The sequence below is a fragment of the Oryza sativa genome, chromosome 10, assembly GCF_034140825.1.
Source record: "Oryza sativa Japonica Group chromosome 10, ASM3414082v1".
Classification (NCBI taxonomy): domain Eukaryota; kingdom Viridiplantae; phylum Streptophyta; class Magnoliopsida; order Poales; family Poaceae; genus Oryza; species Oryza sativa.
The window spans coordinates 21918839-21944206 of record NC_089044.1 but is presented as its reverse complement, the minus strand read 5'-3'; the positions used below and the strand labels follow the sequence as shown (position 1 = coordinate 21944206).

Sequence of the window (25368 nt, the reverse complement as noted above, 5' to 3'; positions counted from 1 at the left end):
AATATAATTATGTCAAACATTGTAAATGCAATCAAAAAAATATTTTAAAATCTTTTTTTAAGAATTACACAGTATAACACAGACACTCACAATTTTTACGCATTATAATTGAGCGTAAGTGCTATATAATTACTAGTTGGATATACAAGAATATGTACGTTGATGCAAGATCTTACTGACGAAAAAAGGTAAAAAAAATAGAAGCCCAAAAAACTGTTGCAAGTGAAATAGTAAAATCTTTTTTTTCTCCTCCGGAATTTGGAATTTGGATTCACATGTTTGAACCAACTGATCAAGACAGAATTGAGAACTGCTCATCTTATAAGCATTTGGATTCAATGGCTTGATCCAACTGATCCAAGGCAGATTTCAGAAAAAAGGGAAAAAGGATCAATCGAAAAAAAACGAAAATGGAGATGCGGGGTATCGATCCCCGTACCTCTCGCATGCTAAGCGAGCGCTCTACCATCTGAGCTACATCCCCGGAATGAGTGAGTGCAGAAACCATTTGCTTAAAACCGTTAGTACCAGTGCACTACTATTAAAACAACTACTATTTCTTGTGGATATGATTTCCTCTTCCATGTGACTCACGAGTCTGGAACAGGCTTAAATTAATTTGTGATAGTATTTTGTGGTCAGCACGTCCAATGGAGCAGCGTATGCAACACCATCTGCAGATGGTTACTATATGAGATGTTCATCATGTTCTCCGGTCATTGTCATGGTAGATGATTTCCTCTTCCACGTGATCCCGTACTCACTGTCCTCTTGTCAAATTGTTCCGGACAGGTGTCATCAGTCATCACACTGTACATATACACTACAGAACGCCATTTCAGGCTTTCTCAGATGATGCTTAGACAATAACCTCACCTTCACATGGCTGTACAGGCATGTGAATCCGTGGACGATGGATTTTAGCCTGCTAAAAAAAGGCTTGTTCTCATGCGTCATACGGCTTGGACTCATCCGTTGTTGAGATCATGTCAGTGCCAATCCCCAAATGCATTGTTCAGTTCGATTTGCCACCAAACGCGCGCGATCCCAACAATTAACTGATCGGCCGGCGTTGTGGTAGTGTCGCGATCGAGTTCACGGGTCGCCACCGGTGACGGATTGATGGATGTACGCCGGTACGCGCCGCGCGCCGGCCAGCCGGCCGGCAGGCGAGGCGACACCGGCGCCGCGGCGCTAGCTGCAGCGACGCGGCCGGAGCTATAGCTAGCTTCCCGGCGCCCGTGAGCCGGCCCCGCCGGCGAGAGCTATCTGTCGTTTTGGCCGGCCGGGGGCAGGACGACACGACGGCTGGTTGGCCGCTGCTGGCGTCGCCGGAGGAATGGCTGGCAGTGGAGGATGTACAGTGTTAGCTGTGTCAGGTGGTGAGTTGTGATGTCAGGTGGGGAGTTGTGATCCAAATTCATCTGCACACGTACAAGGGCCAGCTTCGGACGGAGCGAAGCGGAGGCCCATCACGGGAGGCTTGGGCCGGATCGTTATCATTTTAGGGTACCTTCATATATACTTCTTGTAAGTCGTCATTCGGCGTTGTAACCTCACCACCCTAATACAGTGAAGATATTTTGCTAGCTGGCGCCCGTGGTTTTTTCTCTCCTGCTTTAGAAGGGTTTTCCATGTAAAATCTCGTGTTTTATGTGATTGATTTGTTGTTTTTTTTATCGTTTATTTGACTATCATTTCCTAACATCAAGCGTCATCAATGACTTTTGGCAATAAATTCTGTTAAAATGCTTATCGATATCTTATAACACTATAGTCTAAATATAATTAGCATGCTTTGACACTGATAGACACGTTATGACACCAACGCCACTTATGGCTGGCTAGCTAGCTGCACCTGCACGTGGCATATGCGTTTGGTGTGGCTGGAGATGATACACGTACGATCGGGGCGACGCATGGTTGGTGCGCGTCTGCCGCGCGCGTCGGCCGGGTCACCGGTCCGGTCATCGTCGTCGTCGCGGTTATGCGGCCGGGGGGTCCCCTGGTTGGACATGGCGTCACTAGCTACAAAGTTTCGTGAATCCAAACATTGTCTCTGCACGCATATACTGCAGGTCTGCAGCTGTGTGCAGCTGCAGCATATATTATTCCCTGCGAAATCGCTTCCGCGCGCGATGCATGGGCCCGGGCGGCCTGCCCCTGCCTGCATCTATCTGCACTATCTGCAGCACTAGCGTGGCTGCGACTGCGTGGGTGTGTTCGGGTACTGGAGGTCTGGAGTTTGGAACCCATCTCCCCGCACAGAAAACGGAATGATCTATTAGCGCGTGATTAATTAAGTATTAACTATTTTTTTAAAAAAATTAATTTAAAGTTTTTAAGCAACTTTCATATAGAAACTTTTTTAAAAAAACACACCATTTAGCAATTTAAAAAACGTGCGCACGAAAAAGGAGGAAGGATGGTCGGGAACATGGAATTCCGAACACAGCCGAAAGCATGTTGTTTTCGCTGAACTTCGCTTGATATTGTTGACAAACTATATCATGACCTCTTGTATGTAGATTGCAAGCTGTGTTTGAATAATTGAATGTAAAGTGAGTAAAGTGTTGAGAATTTCTTCCTATGCACATAAAACGGAATAACTCATTACCATATAGTAATTAATTTAGTATTAGCTAAAAAATTAAAACTATATTAATATATATATTTTAAACAACTTATCTAAGAAACTTTTTTAAAATAAAAAACACATCATTTAACAGTTCGAGAAATATGTGCGTGAAGCCGTGAAACATAAAGGAGTACAAGGCCGAGTTTAGTTCCAAACTTTTTCTTTAAACTTTCAATTTTTCTATCACATCGAAACTTTCTTACACACAAACTTTCAACTTTTCCATCACGTCGTTTCAATTTCAATAAAACTTCCAATTTTAGCGTAAACTAAACACACCATAAGTTGAAAAGTTGCCCTGCCGAACGCAACTTGCTTACGTCTTGTGTCAAGGTGACAAGTACGCGCGCAATGCATACCCAATTAGCTTGTTGTGGCTTCACACCAATTAATCTTGTTCCGTTTTAAAATGTAAGAGATTCTAGTTTTGTTCTACGTCAAACCTCCTTAATTAAATGCCAAATTAGTTTCACTAAAATTCAAAACACGCAATACGTCTTGATTGCGTATTTTTTTGGTCTTGCAGAAGTTGATATATTTTCTATCTAAACTTGAAACTTGATCAAATTTAAATAATTTGACTTGAAATAAAATAAAACCTCGTACATTATTCTGGAAGGGAGGGAGTTCACAACAAAACAAATATAATTAAATAGAAATTTATATACTTTAAAAGATTGTGCAAATGTGCATCTATTTTAGTTGTCTTTCGTTTTAGATGCGCGTGCTTATCTTGTCTGCTCAATCCGTTCCTGCCATATGATCAATAAGATCGAAATACACATCGATCTCGTACGCGTAAACCGTGCGTGTACACATGTTCTACACACAATTAACAAAATCAGCTGCTTGATTAGGTAGAAATTAACTGTACACGGACGGTTACATACATGCACCAAGACGTACATCGATCACTAGCGAGAAGTTGATGTGCATGCTAGGAACAAAGAACGATTACATCGGATACGTGACCTGTCACAACTTGCAACCAAATCTTTCGACCTCATTAATTTCACTCTTAAAGTCATGTAAAAATCGTTAAGATGGCCATCGTCTGTGATCTCCAAAAACAATCCAAAGATTTAGGGGTGATCATTGCACTTTGGATTATCTTTTATGATAAAGTTTCAATACTTTAAGATGACTCTTAAACATGTCCTTTTATTTTGAACCGGATAATTAATTAAGTTATTTTTACGGTTTGGACCATCTAACTCTCTTTTCTATCCATGTCTAGCCTTCGTTGTAACAAAAATAGAGACTGCAGATAGCTAGATGTGTGAGTTCGGGGTGTGCCAAAGCTGATTTGCTTGAGTTGTTGATATGCAGGGACAATGTTGTTTCGGGTAGTACCGAATAAACAACAAAATCTAATGTAAAAAGATTAATTTAAGATTGGTCGAAACTAAAACGTCAATAAAATGTGGCTAAAATTACAATTTACTTATGTAAAAGGATTGATTTAAGAGAATGGTCCAAACTAAAACGTAGGCAATAAAATATGGCCCAAATTAAAATTCACTCATGTAAAAAGATTGATTTAAGAATAGTCCAATCTAAAACTTTGGTAATAAATTGTGACCCAAATTATAATTCACTCAAAAATTAAACAATACGTGTATGTAGAAGAAGGTGGCTTTTCATCTTTAAAAATGTCCCCATATTTTGTTTTTGTCATAATCTTATTTCTCATTTGAGTAAAGTTCATCGTGTCTTAGAACTACACATTTAAAACCACGCATTTAAGGTTAAAATTATCACAAAACCTTGTGTTAAAGGTATATTATCACAAAATATATCTATCATATATTTTTTTTTCAAAACTACATATTGTATATACTTTCATCTAACACTGCTGTCATACTGGAGGCTTTAAATTTTGTGTAGACTTGTAGTTATGGAATAAAACCATGCTTTAAAATCTGTAGTTTTATGATATAGCCGATACTATATATATACTACTCCCTTCGTCCTAGGAAGAACATGTATTACTATAGCTCTATTGTCCAACCAAAACACCTGAAATAACCCAACTAAAATTATTGGAATGGAATGATATTTATTATTCCCTGGGTCCTTCTATGTTTATAAATAATTCTCAGGTTGCTTCCATAATCCCCAGTCCCCACTACTGCTCATCATTCCATCGATTATTCTTGCCTATCCACTGTCACATGCAATTTGGAGCTAAGCTACCTAGCTTACTCGATCGTCGTCTTCATCCAAGTGTGGGAAGTCGAGCTAGGGAGCTAGCTGGCATGGAGCTAATGGACGACGACGGCTCGTCGTCCCTCCTGGAGGAGCTCATGGCGCCGCTCCGGAGAGGCACACCGACGACGACGCCGGAAGATCTGTGGCTTCAGGCGTACCCGATGATGATGAGCCCGATGTGCGGCGACGGCGTCATGCTCGGTGACCTCCTCGTCGGGGGCGGCAACGCGAGGAACACGCTTGCCTCGCCGCCGCCGCCGTCGTTCCCACTGCCTGTGCCTCTGACGACGACGACTCCTTGTCCGCCTCTGCACGAGGTCAGCTTTGAGTTTGATTCAATTGATTGCTTGGGTGAAGTGTGCAACCCGTACAAGAGATCAGGCGGCGCTGTCCGTGCCACCGCCGCCGCTCAGGTGATGGTGGCCGCCATGGATCCGAGACGCGAAGCTGCGTCGTCTGCGGTGGCGGTGGCGGCGGTGGAGGAGGAGGAGAGATGCAAGGCGCGACGTGGCGCTGGAGGCGGTGGTGATAGTGGCGAGCTGGCGCCCATGTTCGTGTTCGGCGGCGGCGGCGGCGCGGCGGCGAGCGTCCGCCCAAGAAGCTGCAGGCCGCCGCAACCAGGCGCGCCGTCCAAGAACCTGATGGCGGAGCGGCGGCGGCGGAAGCGGCTCAACGACCGCCTCTCCATGCTCCGCTCCGTCGTGCCTAGGATCAGCAAGGTCACTTACTCACACGAATATGCATCAATCGCGCTAACTCCTCTCTGATTAATCTCCCCGATTATGATTAATCAGATCAAAACGTTCGTTACGCATCATCATGCAGATGGACAGGACCTCGATTCTCGGCGACACCATCGGCTACGTGAAGGAGCTGATGGATCGGATCAAGAACCTCCAGGTCGAGGCCGCCACCGGTGACTCATCCTCCTCCTCCACGGAGAATCTCTCCATGCTGAAGCTGAACACGCTCAAGCCTCCGCCGTCGTCGAGCTCCGGCGAAGAGACGCCGCTTATCAGAAACTCGACGAGGGTACGTTATATTACTACATAGTACTCTCTCTGTTTTAAAATGTTTAACACCATTGACTTTTTAGCACATGTTTGACCGTTCATCTTATTAAAAAAAATTTATGAAATATATAAAACTATATGTGTACTGAAAGTATATTTAACAATGAATCAAATGATATGAAAAGAATAAATAATTACTTAAATTTTTTAAATAAGACGAATGGTCAAACACGTACTTAAAAAAATCAACGGTGTCAAACATTTTAAAATAGAGGGAGTACATACATATGCCTCGCCATTAGAGCTACTACCTAGCTAGCGGCATTCATGATGATGATGATGCAATGCATGAGATGAGATGAGTGCAGTTCGAGGTGGAGAGGAGGGAGAACGGAAGCACGAGGATCGAGATGGCATGCGCGGCGATCCCCGAGCTGCTGCCGTCGACGCTGGCCGCGCTGGAGGCGCTGGGCGTGGAGATCGAGCAGTGCGTCATCAGCTGCTTCGATGACTTCGCCATGCAGGCCTCCTGCCTACAGGTGATTATTTAGTAGTACACCATATGCATCCGATTAATTAAACCTTATCAGGTGATCGATTTAAAATTTAAAGTTAACTTCTCCATCCGTTTCAAATAATTGTCATTATAAACCAAACATTCATGTTTTTAACTACCATTGTTTTCTAGAATTTTCTATAGTTTAACAACATGTGAATTATATATTATGAATGTATTTCTTATGGAGTAAGTCTTATGACACTAAGTTATATCATTTTTTAGAAATTGATAGTAAGAAATATAAATATTTGGCTTAGGATAAAGTTAGAATGACAAGTAACACAGAGAAAGCACGTAGCAATTGGGATTTAGGCTTTAGTACTTCAATTGAACACTTCAACTACATATTGTTTGCTAAATTAGATTATGTGTGGATGATGTATTTATGAATTCATGCGTGATAGGATGACAAGAAGAGGGAGATGACAAGAGATACTGAAGAGATCAAGCAGACATTGTTCAGGAGTGCAGGCTACGGAGATGGCTGTCTTATATAATGGACCAACCTCGATTTGATCCAAACAATGCAAGCAAATATGAGTAGTAACTACGTTCTACCAGCACTCTCGATTAGGTCGTGGTGCCTTATTAGTTCATCTTGCGTGCGATCAATTCTCACTGCAGTACTGCACATCTCACTGGAACAGTAAGAATATAGTATAGCATGATGAGCTGAGCAGTCTGTGGCATACCATGTATTTGATGATGCAGTTCGTGAGATCATTTTCTCATTCCTCTTAATTATATTTATATATGGATATCAGCATGAACGCTATATCTTGGATATTATCAAATTAATTTCTGTATGCGACTACACAGTGTTGACCACATGACCTCAGCTTTGAGTTTTGACAATTTGAAGAAAGGGATTATCCATTGATCTTTCGACGGATTTGGAGTTGCAATTCTTAAAAATTTTCAACTAATGGATATAACCTGTTTTAAATAATACAATTTTAAAATAACAAACATGTCAAAAATGGTAAATCTAGAGATAAAATCATTTGCAAAAAATCTAAGTTTGGTGGACTGTAACTGATGAGTATAAGAGCTATGTAAAGTAAGTATAAGTGCTATGTAACTGCAAGTTGGATCTATAGTAGCAAGGATCTTGATGCAAGGTCCTACTCCTACATACGAAAAATCGAAAAATAGGAGCCTTAAAAATCCGTCGCAAGTGAAATAGCAAAATCATTTGAAGAAATAAAAATGAAAAGGAGTATAGAAACTGTAGACCTGAAAGGCCGGTGGCCCGGTCCAACATCTGGACAGCCCATCCGATGCTAATAAGACCGCAACACTGGGCTCTTTCTTACTAGGCCTGATGGGCCCGACCCACCGTCACAAGAACCAAACATCAGGCTGACAAGTGAGCCCCGTTCGTCAGCGAGTATACTCGAGGTTAACTGTCGCCGCCTCGACGACGACTCGACGACTCCGTTTGGGCTCTGATTACTCCGCCGAAATCGTTGATGAGGCAGTGCGCGAGCGCCTCGTCGTCGACGTCGCGGCCGCCGGAGGCCGCCGGCGAGGAGGGTAAGCGGCGGCGGCGGCGGCGGGGTTGGCTGCTGCAGGCGGCGGCGCGGGAGCAGAGGTCCAGGTTCTACATCTTCCGCAGGTGCGTCGCCATGCTCCTCTGCTGGTACAAGTACAGGAACATCACACCGTATAACGTAGTACCACTAGGTATATATGGGCTTGTTTGGTTCGCTACCATGCCAAAATATTGGCAATGCCAAACCATAGGCAAATTTTAGTAGTGGTGAATGTTTTGGCAACTTATGTGTCTTATTGGCATATTTTGGTAGCAAACCAAACTACTATTCAAAATCCAAACTACTATTTAAAATACCAACAATTTAGTAGGGCACATTTTGGCATCAAATGAAAATGGCCCTATATATATTGCTACCTCCTTGTAAATATACTCAAATTTGCAAACATGTTCAAATTGCACTTGACATGGCACAAGCGATGGCTCTGCCCTCCTCCTAGCTGATTGGAGTTGTGTTTAGCCGTCGTAGTAGTCTCTTTCTTTTCTTTGGTTATATTTTTCTCCCTTTTCTTGATATAAGCTGGTCTGTCATGTAACAAATTTTTTTTTTCTTTTGATATATTGACGTATAATTTTTTTGCGCGTTAAAAAAAAAAGGCATAAGCGATGGCCTAATGAGTGGATTGAAATCGAGTGAATCCGCCAGTTCTTTTTTTTTTCTCTTTTTCTGCTTATTGTCTTGGTGGATTGGCTACTGCAGAGTATAGTTCTCTCCTATGTTTAATTTGGCCGGCTATCTACCTCAGTATACCTAATTCACTGTTGGGGATGGAATCCAGGAATCAAAACCACACTCTCCTGGGCCATTTGTTACATGTAGCCATGCCTTAGTTACTGTTTCTGCTGCTCACGGGAAATTCGCGGCACCAACAGTATTCGGCTCTGAAGAGGAAACTGTGGTCGGAATCTATCTGCCTCAAACATGGACAGACAGCCCAAATTAATGATAACCACAAATGATGATCTTGACTTTGAAATGATCGAAAGAATGATCGGTATAAGAAGTTATTGCTCGGATGCAGCATTTGGTGAGAGATGCAATGGGCGATCCACTTGCTTCAGAGTTTTTCATATGCCAATTCTGCAATGAGATCTTCTGTCTTGAGTCTCTAGCTTGATAGCTTGTCTCTGAACTTTTAACACCGAAAAGTAGCAGTGAATCAGTAAACAGTAACAATGCCAAGTGAAGTGACCTCTATAAATCGGCCCTCTCTGATCAACAAACAAAAACACCACAATTTGTTTTGAACGACTCGCACAAGACGGTGCGAAGTTCTATTGATAGAGTAGGAAAAAAATTACAAGATTACAACCCAGGAGGGTCGTAACCAGGAAAAAGGAAAAACTATACTGCCACCCACACGCTGACATCGCCAACACACAAGCCTAGGAGAAGGCTAACACCGGACCGGACGCCGCTAAGCGTGACCGACCGCCACTAGACCAACAAAGGGACACAGACGAGAACACCCTTAGGGAATGCCAAAAACGACGTCTTCAAGAAGAGAAGCGACGGAAAACCGCGCCGCCGTCCGTCGGGACTCAAAGGAGCCAAGACTGGGCTTCCAAGACTGGGCTTTCGTCCGGCAACCACCCTTGAGGGGTGAGACAGCACAACAACGCCCTCAAGAGGGGGGGGATAACCATCGTTGTCGGTCCAACCAAGGCCGGACTGAGTTTTCACCCGCCGCTCACCACTTGCGAATCCACGTCTGAGGCACCGATGCTCCCACCACCACACAAGCTTTGCCGATATGTGAGACCCCTGCACCGGTGTCCCCCGCCGGCCAGCCTTCGTGCGCCGAAGACCGCCACGCCCACCGGCAGCTCCTCCTCACACCTAGGTCGCCTCCTCCACCGCCGGCCGCGCCTCTCTGCGCCAAGCCGACCTCCTCCACCGGACGCGCCTCTCGCGCCAATCCGGCCTCCCTCCATCGGCTGCGCCTCTCGCGCCAAGCCGGCCTCCATCTCCGCCGCCCGTGCCTCTCGCGCCGAGCCGGCCTCCGCTGCCATCGGCTGCGCTTCTCTGCGCCAAGCCGGTCTCCGACCCTTCCACCAAACGATGCCGCGCAGACCAGAAGCAGCCGTCTCCCACGCCCTCGGCTAGGCGTCCGAGGCCGCCATGCCTTCAGTGACCGCAGACACGGTCACCACCACCGCAGTCGCTGCTGCCGAACGCCCAGCCACCTCGCCGTTGCCATCCTCGCCTCGCACCCGACTCCTTCCCCGCCGCCGATGTCGCCACCGCTTCCACAGTCACGGCCGCCATCGCCGCTGCCACCGACGCCAGCAACCGCCTCCGCAAACCGTCGCTGCGCCATCGCCCTCCACCAGCAAGGGGAAGGAGTCTGCCTCCACCAGCAAAACGTCCTGCCGCTGCGCCGTTGCCCTCCACCAGTAAAGGGGAAGGAGTCGGCCTCCACCAGCAAAACGTCCACCAGCAAGGTGCTAGGAGCCGCCCTGACGCCGTGTCTGTCGCTGCCGCCGCCGCCATCGGCAGTCGCCATCACCAGCCACCACCGCTGCCGCCGTCGCCAGTCGCCATCGCCAGTCGCCGCCGTCGCCAGCTGCTGCCGCCGCCACAGTCGTGACCGCTAGCCGCCGTCCAGATCCAGCCGAGTTGGCACGGATCTGGGGGCTTTCGCTGCCGTCGCCGCCAAGCCCTGCGCCGCTCTGCCTTGCCGTCGTCACCGACCGTCCCGACGATGGCATCGCACACTGTCACCGGCCTCCCGCCACGGCTGTCGTCTCCGCACTGGCGAGGGCGCGCCAGCCCCCACCTCTCCTTTGCAGGCCGTGGCGTCGTCGCTTCCGGGCGGGATGGCGGCGGATCCTGCCGTCCCCCACGACTCCCGCCGGTGGGAGCACCAGATCCGGCCAAGAGAGGGCCGGATCCATGCTCGGTAGCGCCGGAACTGGACGCTGTCGCCCTCGCCTCACTCCCGTCGTCCGGTCTCGTCGGCGCCCCAGCCGCCTTGACCACGAGCGAGGGAGATGGAAAGCCCCGCCGCCGCCTTCCTTGCTTCCACCCGGCTTTGCCGGCGGCTGCTCGGGCGGCGACGATGCTGGGGAGAGCAGGGGAGGGAGGGGGCGGCTCGCCGCCCGCGTCGCCCCTGGGCGGAGCGACCGGGGGCCTCTGAAGTTTAGCTGCACATACAAAAACACCACAATTAATACTAGTATACCTTTTTGGTAAGACTGATGAGTCTAGTAGAAAATACAGTCTTCATCTGAAAGCTTGCAATAGCATGTTCATCGTCAGGTATTCATGTCTATCAGAGGGGGCAGAGAGACTGCCGATTTGGCATACGAAAAAAAAAACATCTTGGATCTTTGCAAGCATGCATCAGCTGGTCCCTGCAGTGGACTCCGGACACCACCTCCGGCCAACTTCCTGGGCACAACCACACTCGCATCAATTTAAATTCCTTTTGCTCAGATCTTCTAAGCAACCAATGTCCATATCATAATCACCATTGCAACAACCAACTTACCTACCCTGGTCCATCATATACTGCATCTGTTCTCTTTGCATCCACAATTGTAGGTTATCCCTATCTGTCTGAAAATTCTGAACTTCTTTCTTGATCCATTTCAGATAAGAACTTCTTCTTCAACCTGGAAGGCCCCTGATTGAATCATCTGAACTTTTTCTTGTGAGTTCATCTTTTTCGAGAGGAAGGTGATAGTGCTAATGGAGGAGGAGGGTGACCACTGATGATGAGATAGTAGACGAGCAGAGCTAAGCTGCAGGAGGCAGGCAGGCTGCAGCTAGGGCTGGAGGAGTGAATGCTGGGAGAATCTTTGTCTGACCATCTGTAAAAGGGGAGGGGGTCGCCATGATCCATCCATCTACTGCTATGTGCTTATTGTGTTAAATGCAAAGCTCTTTCTCTCTTTCTGATCTGATGCAATGGCAATGCAAGGTGGTGGTGGCCATGCATTGGCATTGCCCCCATATTCTCTCCTTGCTGTCGTCCCTTTCCTTGATGCCTTTGGCCTGCATCTCATTTATGCATGCTTGCCCGTGCCGTGCCATTACTTCACCCCTAGTAGTTACTTCTCCTTTGCAATCCCCAACCACCCTCCAGAAACTTTTACTACTTGTAGTACTACCCTTCTGCTCTGGTTTTGTTCTTCTTCACTCGTCATCCATTCATCTTCCCTGACATGAAAAAGGAAAAATCTCATTGTGAAATTCTGCTGCAAGTTTCAGCAGTGAGATGTTTTGTCTGAAACTGTATCCAAACTGAGATCTCATGGTGGTTAGCTTGAGCCAACAAGACACATGAGCATTGGAGATCATGAACTGATTCCAACTTTCTTGATTTGAAATTATGAGGGGGGTATGAAATGAAGTAAAGCATGGAGACATCACTATGTGTATAAATGTCTGTATTTGCATTTACAGTTATGGAAGTTGGAAGCTGCAATGATCAGTAATCCAGCACTGTGGAATTAATATACATGATTACATGGGGATATATACATGTCATGATGACACCCCTATAAATGGGTCAGAGAGGTGAAGCATTGGCACATGCACATGTTTCTCCAAAGTATGCAAACAAAAAAAAAATAAAAATTGACGTTCAAAAACATGTACATAAATCATTAATCATAGTAGTGTCAAATTAGTTAGGCTGTGTTAGTTCCAGGGGTGAAAATTTTTGTTGTGTCACATCAGATATACGACACACATTTTAAGTATTAAACGTAATCTAATAACCAAAAAAATTACAGAATCTGCCTATAAACTGCGAGACGAATTTATTAAGCCTAATTAATCCATCATTATGAAATATTTACTGTAGCACCACATTGTCAAATCATGGAGCAATTAGGCTCAACAGATTCGCCTCGCAAATTAGTCGTAATATGTACAATTAATTATTTTTTAGCCTGCATTTAATACTTCATACAGATGTTCAAACGTTTGATGTGATAGGGTGTAAAATTTTTGTGTGCGAACTAAACACCCCCTTAGTACTCCCTCCGTCCCAAAAAAAACTCAATGGGTCATATTTTCTTTTAGGTTGATTTTTTTTTACGGAGGGAGTACTGAGAAAGACTACTATATGTGCTTAGAATTTTTTTTAGAGCCAAGCTAGTAATCTGAACCTTTGATTTTTACAACTTTGCATACTAAAAACTGATTTTCACGGGTTGGCTATAGAAATCAAAATTTGGATAATTCATTTTCACGGGTGTTTCTTTAAGAGAACCGTCCGTGAAAATCAACTTTTACGGATGGAGGATGGAATCCGCTTGTCCAAATTATCGATTTCTACCGGTCTTGAGCCACGAGCAGTTTGTTCAGCGCTTGCATAAATAGGTTACCTATAACTTGTACAATTTTTTTTTCTTTTTTATGAGTGTTGTGCTTATAGAAGTATTGCAACGACGACTGTTAAACACGAAATGAGTTGCTACAGAAATTTTGGCATCTGGCAACAGGAACTGCATATTTGTCAACACAGCTATAAATCGATTGCTACGGCCAAAAACATGAGTAAAAAGTAGAAACGCATGCTCACACTGACAACAGCTGTATATATATAACATCTCTGTGCTCTGAGAACCGAAAGAGTTCTATTGATCATTACTTTTTTGGACATTTTCCTGGTGAGAGTTTCCCCTCCTGAAATCCTTTAGTTCCATTCAAAAGGAGAGGGAGTCCAGTACACAAATCAGAGTACATGTACAGGGATAAATAAAATAATTTTCCATTTGAAAACAGAAAGAGTAGAAAATTACATAGAGAGGACAAACAACGATAAATTTACATTTTGTTCACCAAAAAAATTTGAAACATAACATATGAATATGTAGATTTCAGATAAACACAACTAACTACAGTTTGTTGCACAAATCAACTGCTTTATATATTTGCTTGCTGCTCCCTACGATGATTTCCATGTCCCAGAATGGAAACGTCAGGAAGATGCATGTAACTGCAAGTCTGCGACGCCTTAAATCCGATCGAAGAATTCTTCATCAGTTCCCCTGAAATAGGTCGAATGGCCCATTTGGACAGCAATACTACTGGAGGAAACTAGTTAGACAAAACACCGACAAAGTAAAGCACATCTACTACACTGCAAATTTGTAGGCATGAAATGATCAAAAAAGTTAATCCGCATATATTGCATATTTGCATTACATTACATGATCCATACCCTACACATGAAAACAAACGAAATCTTACTTCCAATGTGGATGTGTGTACTACTAGATCGGGCTCTTGGTGCTTTTGAAAGCAATTATTTCAAAAAAAAAAACTTGGCTAAGAGATGTAGGATAGAACATGCAACAAGAAGATCCAGGGCATATATATTTGTATGGGATCACAACGGCATTCAAATATGCATATATACATACATATGCAAGAATATATATAATGATAGTGAGCTGCAAGAATTAACTAATCATGCTATTACCAGCCGACGAGCGCCATATATATAGCCGCAGATTAGTGATGGTAAATTGAGACTTTGGGAGTGATCTGTACGCATGATTGCATAAAAATGGTGCTGAGATATTGGCACGGCTCAATCAGAAGTTCCAGCATGGAGCATACTACACTGAGACTGCATCAGATTCATGCACTCTTCTGCACCGATGATCCATCTGAGTGAGCCGGGCCAACATCATAGCTACAATTTCATTTCTTTCTATCGCGACCAAGCTCTGAAGAACAATGGCCGGGCAAACGGAGGAGGTTGTCGGCGAGGGAAGAAGAAGAAGAAGAAGAAAGCTTGGGCGCAATGCAATATACTATGCAGGTTGCAGGTTGCTAGCTAGGGTTAGTGTGAATGAGTGATCTGAATGAGGAGACCTCGCCTGCAACCATCTTATATGGACTCGCTCTCTGCTACGTGATTCCTTGTGTTGGTGGGCATTCAAGTCTGCCTGCCAAATGAGCAAGACAGGCTGCAGCATTAATAGAAACTAAACACCCCTCTCTTACACACACACATACACAGATGATTGGTGCACATATGTAGGTGCAGAGATCGATTAAAGGCATAATGCGTGCATCAGATCGACCAGAAAATAAAAGCCAGCATAAACTCTTCTCCTCTTTACTATTTTGATTTTTCTTTTCTAACTCTACCAAATAATCCATCAGCATGAGTAGTTCAGTACAGCATTATTGTTACAATTCGCAAGCAACGATGATAATCAGACGAAGCTAAGGTTAGCCGGAGTATGGTATAGTTAGGTACGGTGATCGGCCGGGGCGGCGGGACAAAAGAGACAAGACAGGGCGTTGATTACTGGAGTCCGGCCGGCGTCTGGCCGCCGATGCATGCTAGCTCTTCTGCAGAGCTCTGATCTGCGGAGCGATGCGGGGAGGAGGACGAGGCGTAAATGCGAGGGAATCTCAGTCCTTGCCGCACCCAACTTATTGCGCGCCCATCCACTCCGGCCGTCCGGCGAGTGCTGCTTAAATGCGCTCCTTCTCTTTTTCGCCAAGGCGCAAAAGGATTACACGTAAATATATTAGCAGGAAAAGAGTTATTTTTGTTGCACAACGTAATCAGCCAGACTGGCTTATGCCCGGAAAGGAGGAGAAAAGGCAAAATAAAAAACCTAAAGCTAGGAACTACTACGACGGTTAAAACGCAACACCAAACAGCGGGAGGGGGCAGAGCTACGCTATACTTCAAAGAAATCCCCAAAAAAAACAACGCCTGCTAAAGACTACAGCTGACCCTCCAAGCGGATGGACTCCAGAACCACTGGGACTGAAGCGAGTGCAAAGTAGAAAACCCTGGAGTTTCGTTCCTTCCGCAGCTGCAAGAGATCAGGAGTATCAAGGAGTCGAAGCCGATGCGGAGGTGCTCAGGTAAACAGGTATTGGAGGTGGAGAATGACCACAAATCCTGGAGCCAGCTGCCACGAGAGGGAGAGAGGGCAGCCCAGCGCTCCTTCTCTTCTCCTCTTCTCTCCTCTCTCCCGCGTCGTCCCCTCCCATCCTTGCCATTCCTTACCTCTCTCAGGCGGGTTTGGAAGGGACTAAAAATTTCCTTGTACATCGGATGTTCAGACACTAATTATAATTATTAAACGTAGACTATTGACATAACCCATTCCATCACCCTGAACTAATTCGCGAGACGAATCTACTGAGTCTAATTAATCCATGATTAGCCTATGTGATGCTACAGTAAGCATGTGCTAATTATGAATTAATTATGCTTAAAAAAATTATCACGCGAATTAGCTCTCATTTATGTGGTTAGTTTTGTAAGTAGTCTATGTTTAATACTCCAAATTAGTGTCTAAACATCCGATGTGACATGGACTAAAGTTTAGTCCCTAGATCCAAACACCCCCTGCTAGGGCTTTTTCACCAACCACTCGATTACCAGAAACTCGGTGAAATTCGGATAAATTTCCCCTAAAAGAGTTACTGTTTGGTTTTTTTAAACGGTTTTCCGACTGTAACTCTTTTCGGTAAATTTTATCAAAGGATAAGTAGTGACAAGCAAATATCAAATAATTGGAAAATTATAATTGCTTAGATGTAAATAGGTAAATAGTAATGGTGTATTTTATAACCGTGAAAATCATAATGACATAGATCTAATTAATCATTTTTTAAAAGGAAAAACTCGAAGGTTCTCAATTCGCGTCGGCTCTGTTGTGATGTCATCTAGATCTATGAACTTATAAAATGTACGTATGGATTTCTAATTATGGTTTAATGAATCACTTGTTAGGGAGAAGTGTTGGGTTAACTAATGTGATAGAGGGCTAGAATGCCCCTAGGGGCAAAAGAGGGGGATGCTTCTCCCAGTCCATCCTCTCATCTTTTTCCCCCTTCTTCCCCCCTTGTGTTCAAGCTTGGGTTCCATGCAATGAAGGGGAGCCCTTGGCCTTGCTTGTTAAAATTTGTTCCAACATCACACGAGATCCAAAGTACTAATGACGCAGCTCAAACGCTGACATGGTTATCCACGCTGATAAAAAATTTACACATAGCCCCTTTTGCTACAGTGTCCCAAAATTGACTTTTACCATCTCCAAATAAAAAAATGCATTTCTGAAATTTATAATTTAAGTCATGCACCAAAAAGATTTGGGAGTGGTGGGATATGAGAGTCAACTTGAAAGTATACTGTTGCACGAGCGGCATAATGCAAAATTCTCATCATAATTGTTGTGGACGTAAGCATCCGAGCTGCACCATCTGCACTCTGTATCTTGGATCATACATTAAACTAGGATTAGATATGAAGATAAGCATTTTACATAGCTAGACGACACCCTAGTTCAAGTTAAGGACCGTTATGTGTTTTACTCTAAAATCAAAGTGCATTTTTTTTCACTTTGCTGTTAACTTTATTAAAATAGTACTCCATCCATCTCATTTTGAGTGTAGCTGTGGGTCTCTGTGTACCGTCCATCTTATTTAAATTTTTTTATGATTAATATATTATTATTAGATGCTAAAACATGAATAATGTTTTATACCTGACTTATTTTCTATAATTTTTTAATATTTTTTCAAATAAAACGGAAGATCAACGTTGGACAAATAAACCCACAACTGCACTTAACGAAGGGACTACTAGTTTTTAAGGACAATATTGTAAAAGGTAGTGAAATTGACTGAGATTCAAATAGAAGTGGGACCCTTTAAGAAACCATATACTACTACTTTTGTCCCAAAATTAGTGTAGCCGTGGGTATCCGTGTCAAACGTTTAACTGTTCATCTTATTTAAAAAAAATATGAGAAATAATTAAAAATAATTAGTCGCACATAAAGTACTATTCATGTTTTATCATCTAATAATAATAAAAATACTAATCATAAAAGAATTTCAAATAAGACGAACGGTCAAACGTTGGACTTGAACTTATTTTGAGATAGATAAAGTACCATAAATCCTGAGGTAACAAGTGACAAGACAATAGCCCATCTTTTCAGTAACTTTGACCTACAAAATTTACCACCAGTTACAGGAGTAATAATACAAGTAGAGCAACGTAGGCTTCATCTTGAATTCTTGATGGCCGGTCTCAAACCAAGCTGGGCCTTGTGATGGGCCTTGCTGATACAAGCCCAGGATTAGCAATGAAGCCCATGGCCCAGCAGATTCTCCAACTCAAATCCTTTGCAACTCTGCACACTGCAACCTGTGTTCGCTTTTCTGAACAATCCTGACATTAACGGCGAATTGATTAAGATCTGTTCAGCAGCCAGCTGCGAGAAAACAGTGAAACGAACGTGATGCTTTACCTTTCAACGTACTGCATCTCTGATGCCAAAAGCTGCCTGCCTACCTGCATGCATTAGCATGAGCAAAGGTGAGGAAAAGCATATATTCAGTTCGGAGCTTCCAATACGGGAAGAACACAAATACTATATTGACAGTAGCTTAGGTATCTCTAAGATCTCCATGGATGGAAGTGGCAAGGCACAATTCATCCGCATTAACATATTTAATCACACGTGTTATCTCAAACAGAGATAATTAATTGCCAGCGTGTAAACTTGCATATACTTGTACACAGCAGATGTATCTCATCTACCTTTGCTGATAAGAAAATGTTCAGATCTCTTGAGATCACGGTGCTGCTCACTGAAAAGCAGCTGAATTGGAACCTTCTTAGTTAAATTTTTTGCTTACTAAACCTCCCTGGTGATTCGATTCCTCGTGGAGGCTATGATACGCAAGACATCATAAGCATTTAGTCACCAGCGCTTTGGATGCTTTACCTCTTTACCAATTTTTTTTTCTCCTTTTGCTTTTTTTCATCAAGAACCAGATGAGAAGCAAGGCATTGCCAGATGCTGGCCCTGATATTAGTTTTCAGCTTTGGTGTTCAGTATATATACCCACCTGGACAGCCAAATGTCTGCACACACACACACTCACAACTGTCAAATCTCACCTGCAGATTAATCAGTTAAGCAACACTTCGATTCCTCGCCGCCGTTGCCGCCGCCGCCGACCGGAAAGATGCCGGGAGCCGTGAAGGTGTTCGGGTCGCCGTCGTCGGCCGAGGTGGCCCGCGTGCTGGCTTGCCTGTTCGAGAAGGACGTCGAGTTCCAGCTCATCCGCGTCGACTCCTTTCGCGGGTCCAAACGCATGCCCCAGTATCTCAAACTCCAGGTAATTAATTAGAGAAATTTTACCGTTATTGAGAAAGTATTTTGAGATATCTAAATTTTACACTAAAATTTTTTATACTTGTATTTAGTATCTAGAGGTACCAAATTTTACACTAGAAAATGTTAATTAACTAATCATCATCATGATGAACGAAATAATCTCTCATCATCTTCATGGATTAACACAATCAAATGTAATGGTGTAGCCTCACGGCGAGGCTCTCACCTTCGAGGACGGCAATGTGACGCTCGTCGGTAAGCAAAGAATTAATCAAACGTGAATAAATTTTCATGGTAAGATTAATATGTTGATGCTGAGTTAATGAGCAGAGTCGAGGAAGATCATAAGGCACATTGCGGACAAGTACAAGAACCAGGGGAACCCGGACCTGATCGGGATGGGGGCGTTGGAGAGGTCGTCGATCGAGCAGTGGCTGCAGACGGAGGCGCAGAGCTTCGACGTGCCCAGCGCCGACGTGGTCTACAGCCTCGCCTACCTGCCGGCGGCGACGACGCAGCCTAACAAGGGCGCCGCCGCCGCCGACGGTGGCCGCTGCGAGGAGGAGAAGAACGACGACGGCGGCCGTGACCGGCAGTACAGCAGCCAGAGGCAGGGCGGCGCCGGCGCCGGAGGAGGAAGGGATGGCCAGATGGCGGCGGCGCACCGGCAGAAGGTGGAGGAGATGAAGCAGCTGTTCGAGAAGAGCAGCAAGGAGCTGAGCAAGGTGCTGGACATCTACGAGCAGCGGCTGGAGGAGGCGGAGTACCTCGCCGGCGACAAGTTCACCCTCGCCGACCTTTCGCACCTCCCCAACGCCGACCGCCTCGCCGCCGACCCGCGCACGCTCCGGATGCTGCAGTCCCGCCGCAACGTCAGCCGGTGGTGGGCCGACGTCTCCGGCCGCGAGTCGTGGAAGCAGGTCAAGAGCCTCAACCGCCCGCCCTCCGCCGAGGCTCCCTTCTGATGATGAGGTCAGCCACCGTGCTCTTCCGGCCGCCGGCGGCGGCGGCGGCGGCCGGCGAGAGGAGGAGGAGGAGGAGAAGGGGGTCGCTTTGCTTTATGATTCGTGCTGCGTACACATTTTCCAATGTCGTCGTCGTCGTCGTCAATAACCGGACACGTACGTTCGTGTTCGCGCCATATATATCCTGCTGCTGTTGGTGAATTCCGAGTGGTCACATTATTATATTATATAACTGTCAGTCTTGTAACAAGTTCAATAAAATGCTTGCCCCTTTGTCGTGATATTTATACGTGATTCCTCATCAAATTCCTTCGTTTTGAGATGATTTGTCGTGCAGTTTTCAAGCTCCTCCCCGATTTCTTTCTTTCATTTTGATATTTGAACACTGGTCTGTAAATTTGTGTGTGTATTCAGTTTAGAGGGCAAAACTTGCGTTGGGCCTCACATTATGGAGGGAGGCCCAGATTAGAGTGGGCTGCACGTCATTTGGCTGCTGCGATATGGGCCGTGGGCCGTGTATTTTGGGCCATGGTTCGCTCTCCCCTAGACTCGCCGGCGGATTCTACCACCCCTTCCGCCGCCGCCGGCGTGTTGCACTCCGTCTCCGGCGAGGTTCCCCCAAGCCCCAAGACTAGGTGATGAGGTAATCATGCAGCAGTAAAATAGCATGGCTGTGAGCCACTTAACCATGATCCTATCGGAATTCGGGATCGTAATAAAACTTTGGTTTATCTTTCTGTAGCCGTCGTATCCGGTATGATTTCTTCTTTTAACCGTTTCGATCCTGAAACAGATATGATCTGCTTTTTAATATAACTCTGAAACTATCATGTTTTTCTCAGATAGAGGGAAAGAGGATCAAGTTTGTTGAATCTGAAATTTCCTAAATATCATCTGAAGGTTCACATGTTGAATTTCTGATCAGTTTCATTCCATGAATTTCTGTTTAAATCAACGAATTGGGTCATAGTGTTTACGGGTAGTAGCTTTCAGAATCGTAGCCAGAGCGTAAGCGTGGCAAATTTTTGTTACCGATAACTGTAAAATTTGCATTTTCCCCACGATGCTGATCATGTCCCAGTAAATTTTAGAGTGTTTTCTGCATGCTGTATGTTTCAGCATTGCAAGTAATAAATCCTGCAGAAGTTGTTTAACTGTTTCATATTGGGGGCATGGTTACTACTATCAGTTTAGACAATTTCATTATTCTGTTGATTTTCAGCTTAATTTAGATATAGCTTAATCAAGCTTCTGAAGGATTGTTTAAAGCATTTCTAGTTCCTTTTCCATATGGATGAGCTCTACTAGTGGGGTTTCCCTTCTCAGCTTGTGCTGCTTAGGATTTTTGTGGTTATTATTACCTTCATTATATGTAAAAAGCACACACGTTCCAAAATATGTAAAAACACATAACACTAAAATACAAAATCCCCAGCTTAGATGAACTAACTTACTATAATCATCAGGTAACTATGATATATGTCTAAACATATAAAAAATTTATAGGATATATTTGTAGCATTTAGCTCAGAAAATAATGTACCCTTTGGACTCATTTTTTTAATCTGCATTTAGATATCAGTGTTATTGTGATCCTCATCCTGTTGCTCTGTGTACCCAGTCTCCCTTGTCACTTTGTCAGTTGCCCAGGCATGTTATTATCATAGGAATTACTGTATTAGGATTTTATTACAGACCGTATTAACATTCGGTAACATCTATACTACAAGTAACATCAAGTACATAGCTTGAGTAGAGTGGGTATTAGGAATGCTGATAAAAGAAGATCAACCAACATTACCACTTTACCAGCAATTCAGTTTGGAATATCATCCCAAAGATACTCCAAAGATCAACCAGATGTTGAAAAAAAATATAAGGAATCAATGGAACTTCTAGGAATGTATGTACAGTAATTATCATCTGAATCAATCTCAAAAAACACCTGAATTGCAAACTGTTCCCCTGAAAATGTGACAGGGCTTCAGAATCTAATCTATCTATCAAATGATCTGCTTTGGCTCGGGTTTGCAGCGTCACTGGTGCGTGCGTGCGAGAGCACACGCGCCTCTCTCTGCATCACCGGCGCCCAAGTCAGTCTACGGATTCAGCGGCAGCGCATTGTTCTGAACTTCTTGAACACCTTCTCCGCCGACTCGTCGTCGTGATCCGCCGCGGCGGCGTCGCCGACGACGACGTGGCGGCGCTTGTGCAGCCTCCTCTGCATCATTTCCGGGAGGTCCATCTCTCGCCTCATCTCTTCCAGCGCGTTGCGCGTCTCGGCCACCACCTCGAGGACGGAGCTCGTGCCGCAGTTGAACTCCATGGCGTTGACGAGGATGTTCTCCTCCAGATGGATCGCCGCCTCCAGCCGCAGCATGATCGTGTCCAGGATCGCGAGCGCGCCGCCGGCGGCCACGTCGGGGGCCACCTCGGCGCACGACCAGTAGTCCTTGCTGTCGCTGTCGCCGCCGACGCAGTCGGAGCGGTGGCTCAGGTAGAGCGTCGCCGGCGAGACAGAGACGATGGTGCGGGCGAGGCGGTGGTCGGGCCGCGTCTTCCGCTTCGGGGAGGTGAACTTCTTGTACGGCACGGCGTCGCGGCGCGGGGTGTCGAAGGCGACGCAGCAGCGCGTGGCGCTGGCGTTGATGGTGAGCACCGGCGAGTCCGGGTCGTCGGCGTCGACGGCGCTGCTGACCTCCACCGACCCGTCACCCATCTCCCTCCGCCCGGGGATCCCGAGCGCGGCGGCGTACGTCTGGTCGATGATGATGAGGGCCATGTTGTCCACCACGTCCCACGGCCGGTGCTGCTCGATCAGCGCCCGGGACATCGGGCGCCGGCGGCCGCCACCCTGCGACGACGAGGAGGAGGAAGAGGACATCACCAGCGGCGCCAGCGGAGGCGGCGGCTTAGCAAGGAAACCGGTTGCGGCGGCGGCGGTGGCGACACGCGGCGGAATCGGAATCCTCACTGATATGGAAACGGAATCCAACCAGATTGCCCGATGCGAGGCGGAGGCGGACTCGGATTCCTCCGACGTGGACGCGGCGGCGCTCTCCGGCTGATCCATCGGCCGATTGGGAGCGGCGACGTGTGGAGCCATCGCGTCGTAGGGTTTCCGGCTGGTCGCCATGAGATGCGACGACGACGACGAGAGCGCCGCGGATTTGGCGGGAAGCGGAGGCGCCGCCGCGGCGGCTGACAGAAGCGGTGCAATAGCCTAACGCGGGCTCGGCGAGATGAAATGGGCCGGCCCACTAGGGATTCCGATAAATAGGCCGGTTTGTTCAGCGAGGCGGCCAAACAAGCAAACTGTCAGATTGCCTTGGCACCGGGCGTGCAGGCCGTCCCATTGTCCAATGTCCACTAAGTAAATCACGCTTAAAATTAGGGCATATCACTTCCTCGATCTACGTAGGAATAAGTCCACTTTGACTCTCTTAAAAGTTACCCGAATCTAATTCATAACCCTAAACCGCAAAATCGGATATCTCGACCCCTGAACTATTGAAACCGGTGCAATTTGACTCCCTTGGTGGTTTTGGAGGGCGGTTTCGCTGATGTGGCGCTGACGTGGCGGCGTTGACCGAGTCTGTGGGTTTGATGTAGCGCTTAGGTGGCATTTGAATTAAAAACATATACGTGGGACCCAGTTGTCATTGACACAAATAAAAATTGTGGGGTCCACTAACATGTGGGCCCCACATGTCATCCTCTCTCTTTCTTCTTCCTCCTCTCTTTCTTTCTCTCTTCTCTCCCCTTCGGCTAGCCGCAGGGAGCACGGGCTGGGGCGGTAGTGGGCGGGGACAAGAGAGGCGGAGGGAGCTGAAGCGGCGCCGGCGGCGGCAGTGGGCTGGACCGTCCGGCTGCTGCCCGTCGTGTCCTCCCCCAATAGCACGCTCTCCAGCCTCAGCGGCAAGCGTGGTGCGCCATCTGCCGCTGCCGCCGCCGTCGGCGGCAGCGACGACGAGGACTCCGACGACGGATCCCGCAAGAAGCTCCGCCTCTCCAAGGACCAAGCCGCCGTCCTCGAGGACACCTTCAACAAGCACAACACCCTCAACCCCGTAAGCAAGCAAACAAGCAATCAAATTAATTACTGTTGGATAGTATAGGAAGAGGAATACTACGAATATTAGACACTTGTATTGAGCCTCAGGGAGCCGGTATATATAGGAGTACATGGGGAGGAGATAAAGAAGGATTACAGATATGGAAGGATTACAGAGTCAGAAGGATTACAGAGTCATATCCTAATATAACTCTAACTACCATATATTCTAACAATTACTGTACCAATCACCAAGAAATCGATCAAGAACAATCTGATTGACATATGCGATCTTGTTCTTGTTGGATTCAGAAGCAGAAGGCGGCGCTGGCGAGGCAGCTGAATCTGAAGCCGCGGCAGGTGGAGGTGTAGTTCCAGAATAGCTGAACAGAAGGGCGAGGACGAAGCTGCAGACGGAGGTGGACTGCGAGTTGCTCAAGCGTTGCTGCGAGACTCCCACCGACATGAAGTTGAAGCGGGGGCCGCCGCTGCCGCTTCCGCCACCGCCGCCGCCGCTGCTCTAGTCCCCGCCCGCCGCCACTCCAGCCCGTGGTCCCCGCGCCCGGCCAAAGAGGAGAGAAGGGAGGAAGAGGAGAGGAAGAAGAAAGAGAGAGAGGATGACATGTGGGGCCCACACGTCAGTGGGCGCCACAATTTTTATGTGTGTGAATGACAACCGGGTCCCACGTATATGTTTTTAATTCAAATGCCATCTAAGCGCCACGTCAACCCCACAGACTAGGTCAACACCGCCACATCAGCGCCACGTAAGCGAAACCATCCTCCAAAACCACCGAGGGAGTCAAATTGCACCAGTTTCAATAGTTCGGCGGGTCGAGATACCCGATTTTGTGGTTTATAGTCATAGATTAGATTCGAGTCACTTTTAAGGGAGTCAAAATGGAATTATTCCATCTATGTAATATACAGGCCCAATTGCAATTAAGTTAAATAGTAAACTGACACAAACTCGAGTTCTGGACACAAAACAAGTCCATTACAAAGGCACAATGTTCAAAAAAAAAATTACAAAGGCACAATTCACAAGGGTGGTTCAATTGCTTGCGTTCCCGAGACTGCTCATCTCTCTTATTCAGGTTTTGATTTTGTGCTGGCTAAGAAAAATAGCTTCTCTTAGAGCAGGTACTATTATAAGCCAGCTATAAACATATTTTAAAGAGATAAAGGAAGAGAGAGAAGAGCAGCGGACTACAGATCTATAGCCAGCTGCAGCACGGGTTCC

At 46.0% G+C, this 25368-nt stretch overlaps 2 protein-coding genes, 1 long non-coding RNA gene, 1 other non-coding gene and 1 pseudogene across 4 annotated transcripts; 3 read left to right on the top strand and 2 right to left on the bottom strand.

The window, feature by feature from the left end:
• Positions 1–411: 411 nt before the first annotated feature.
• TRNAA-AGC (transfer RNA alanine (anticodon AGC)) lies at positions 412–484 on the bottom strand. Its single transcript has one exon. It is a non-coding gene; the product is annotated as a tRNA-Ala (tRNA).
• A 4280-nt stretch (positions 485–4764) lies between these two features.
• On the top strand, positions 4765–7226 carry LOC4349271 (transcription factor TDR-like). The gene is made up of 4 exons (NM_001423093.1): positions 4765–5568; positions 5675–5881; positions 6231–6401; positions 6826–7226. The coding sequence occupies exons 1-4, from the start codon at positions 4813–4815 to the stop codon at positions 6916–6918; spliced, it is 1227 nt and encodes a 408-aa protein (NP_001410022.1). The 5' UTR covers positions 4765–4812; the 3' UTR covers positions 6919–7226.
• Positions 7227–13602: 6376 nt separating this feature from the next.
• On the bottom strand, positions 13603–14792 carry LOC112936614 (uncharacterized). The gene is made up of 2 exons (XR_003238902.2): positions 14417–14792; positions 13603–13982 (listed from the first exon to the last, which is right to left on the bottom strand). It is a non-coding gene; the product is annotated as an uncharacterized lncRNA (long non-coding RNA).
• Positions 14793–18832: 4040 nt separating this feature from the next.
• LOC4349270 (glutathione S-transferase F10) lies at positions 18833–20354 on the top strand. The gene is made up of 3 exons (XM_015757922.3): positions 18833–19107; positions 19313–19361; positions 19437–20354. The coding sequence occupies exons 1-3, from the start codon at positions 18955–18957 to the stop codon at positions 20069–20071; spliced, it is 837 nt and encodes a 278-aa protein (XP_015613408.1). The 5' UTR covers positions 18833–18954; the 3' UTR covers positions 20072–20354.
• Positions 20355–23205: 2851 nt separating this feature from the next.
• On the top strand, positions 23206–25100 carry LOC107279114 (homeobox-leucine zipper protein HOX1-like; annotated as a pseudogene).
• The last annotated feature ends 268 nt before the right edge of the window (positions 25101–25368 follow it).

Bases quoted from the DNA above. Each gene is read 5' to 3' on its own strand.
- LOC4349271 (NM_001423093.1), top strand. From the start codon at position 4,813: ATGCAATTTGGAGCTAAGCTACCTAGCTTACTCGATCGTCGTCTTCAT. The intron at 5,882-6,230 runs GTACGTTATATT...AGATGAGTGCAG, and splicing joins TTATCAGAAACTCGACGAGG to TTCGAGGTGGAGAGGAGGGA. The intron at 6,402-6,825 runs GTGATTATTTAG...CATGCGTGATAG, and splicing joins TGCAGGCCTCCTGCCTACAG to GATGACAAGAAGAGGGAGAT.
- LOC4349270 (XM_015757922.3), top strand. From the start codon at position 18,955: ATGCCGGGAGCCGTGAAGGTGTTCGGGTCGCCGTCGTCGGCCGAGGTG. The intron at 19,108-19,312 runs GTAATTAATTAG...GTAATGGTGTAG, and splicing joins CCCAGTATCTCAAACTCCAG to CCTCACGGCGAGGCTCTCAC. The intron at 19,362-19,436 runs GTAAGCAAAGAA...GTTAATGAGCAG, and splicing joins CGGCAATGTGACGCTCGTCG to AGTCGAGGAAGATCATAAGG.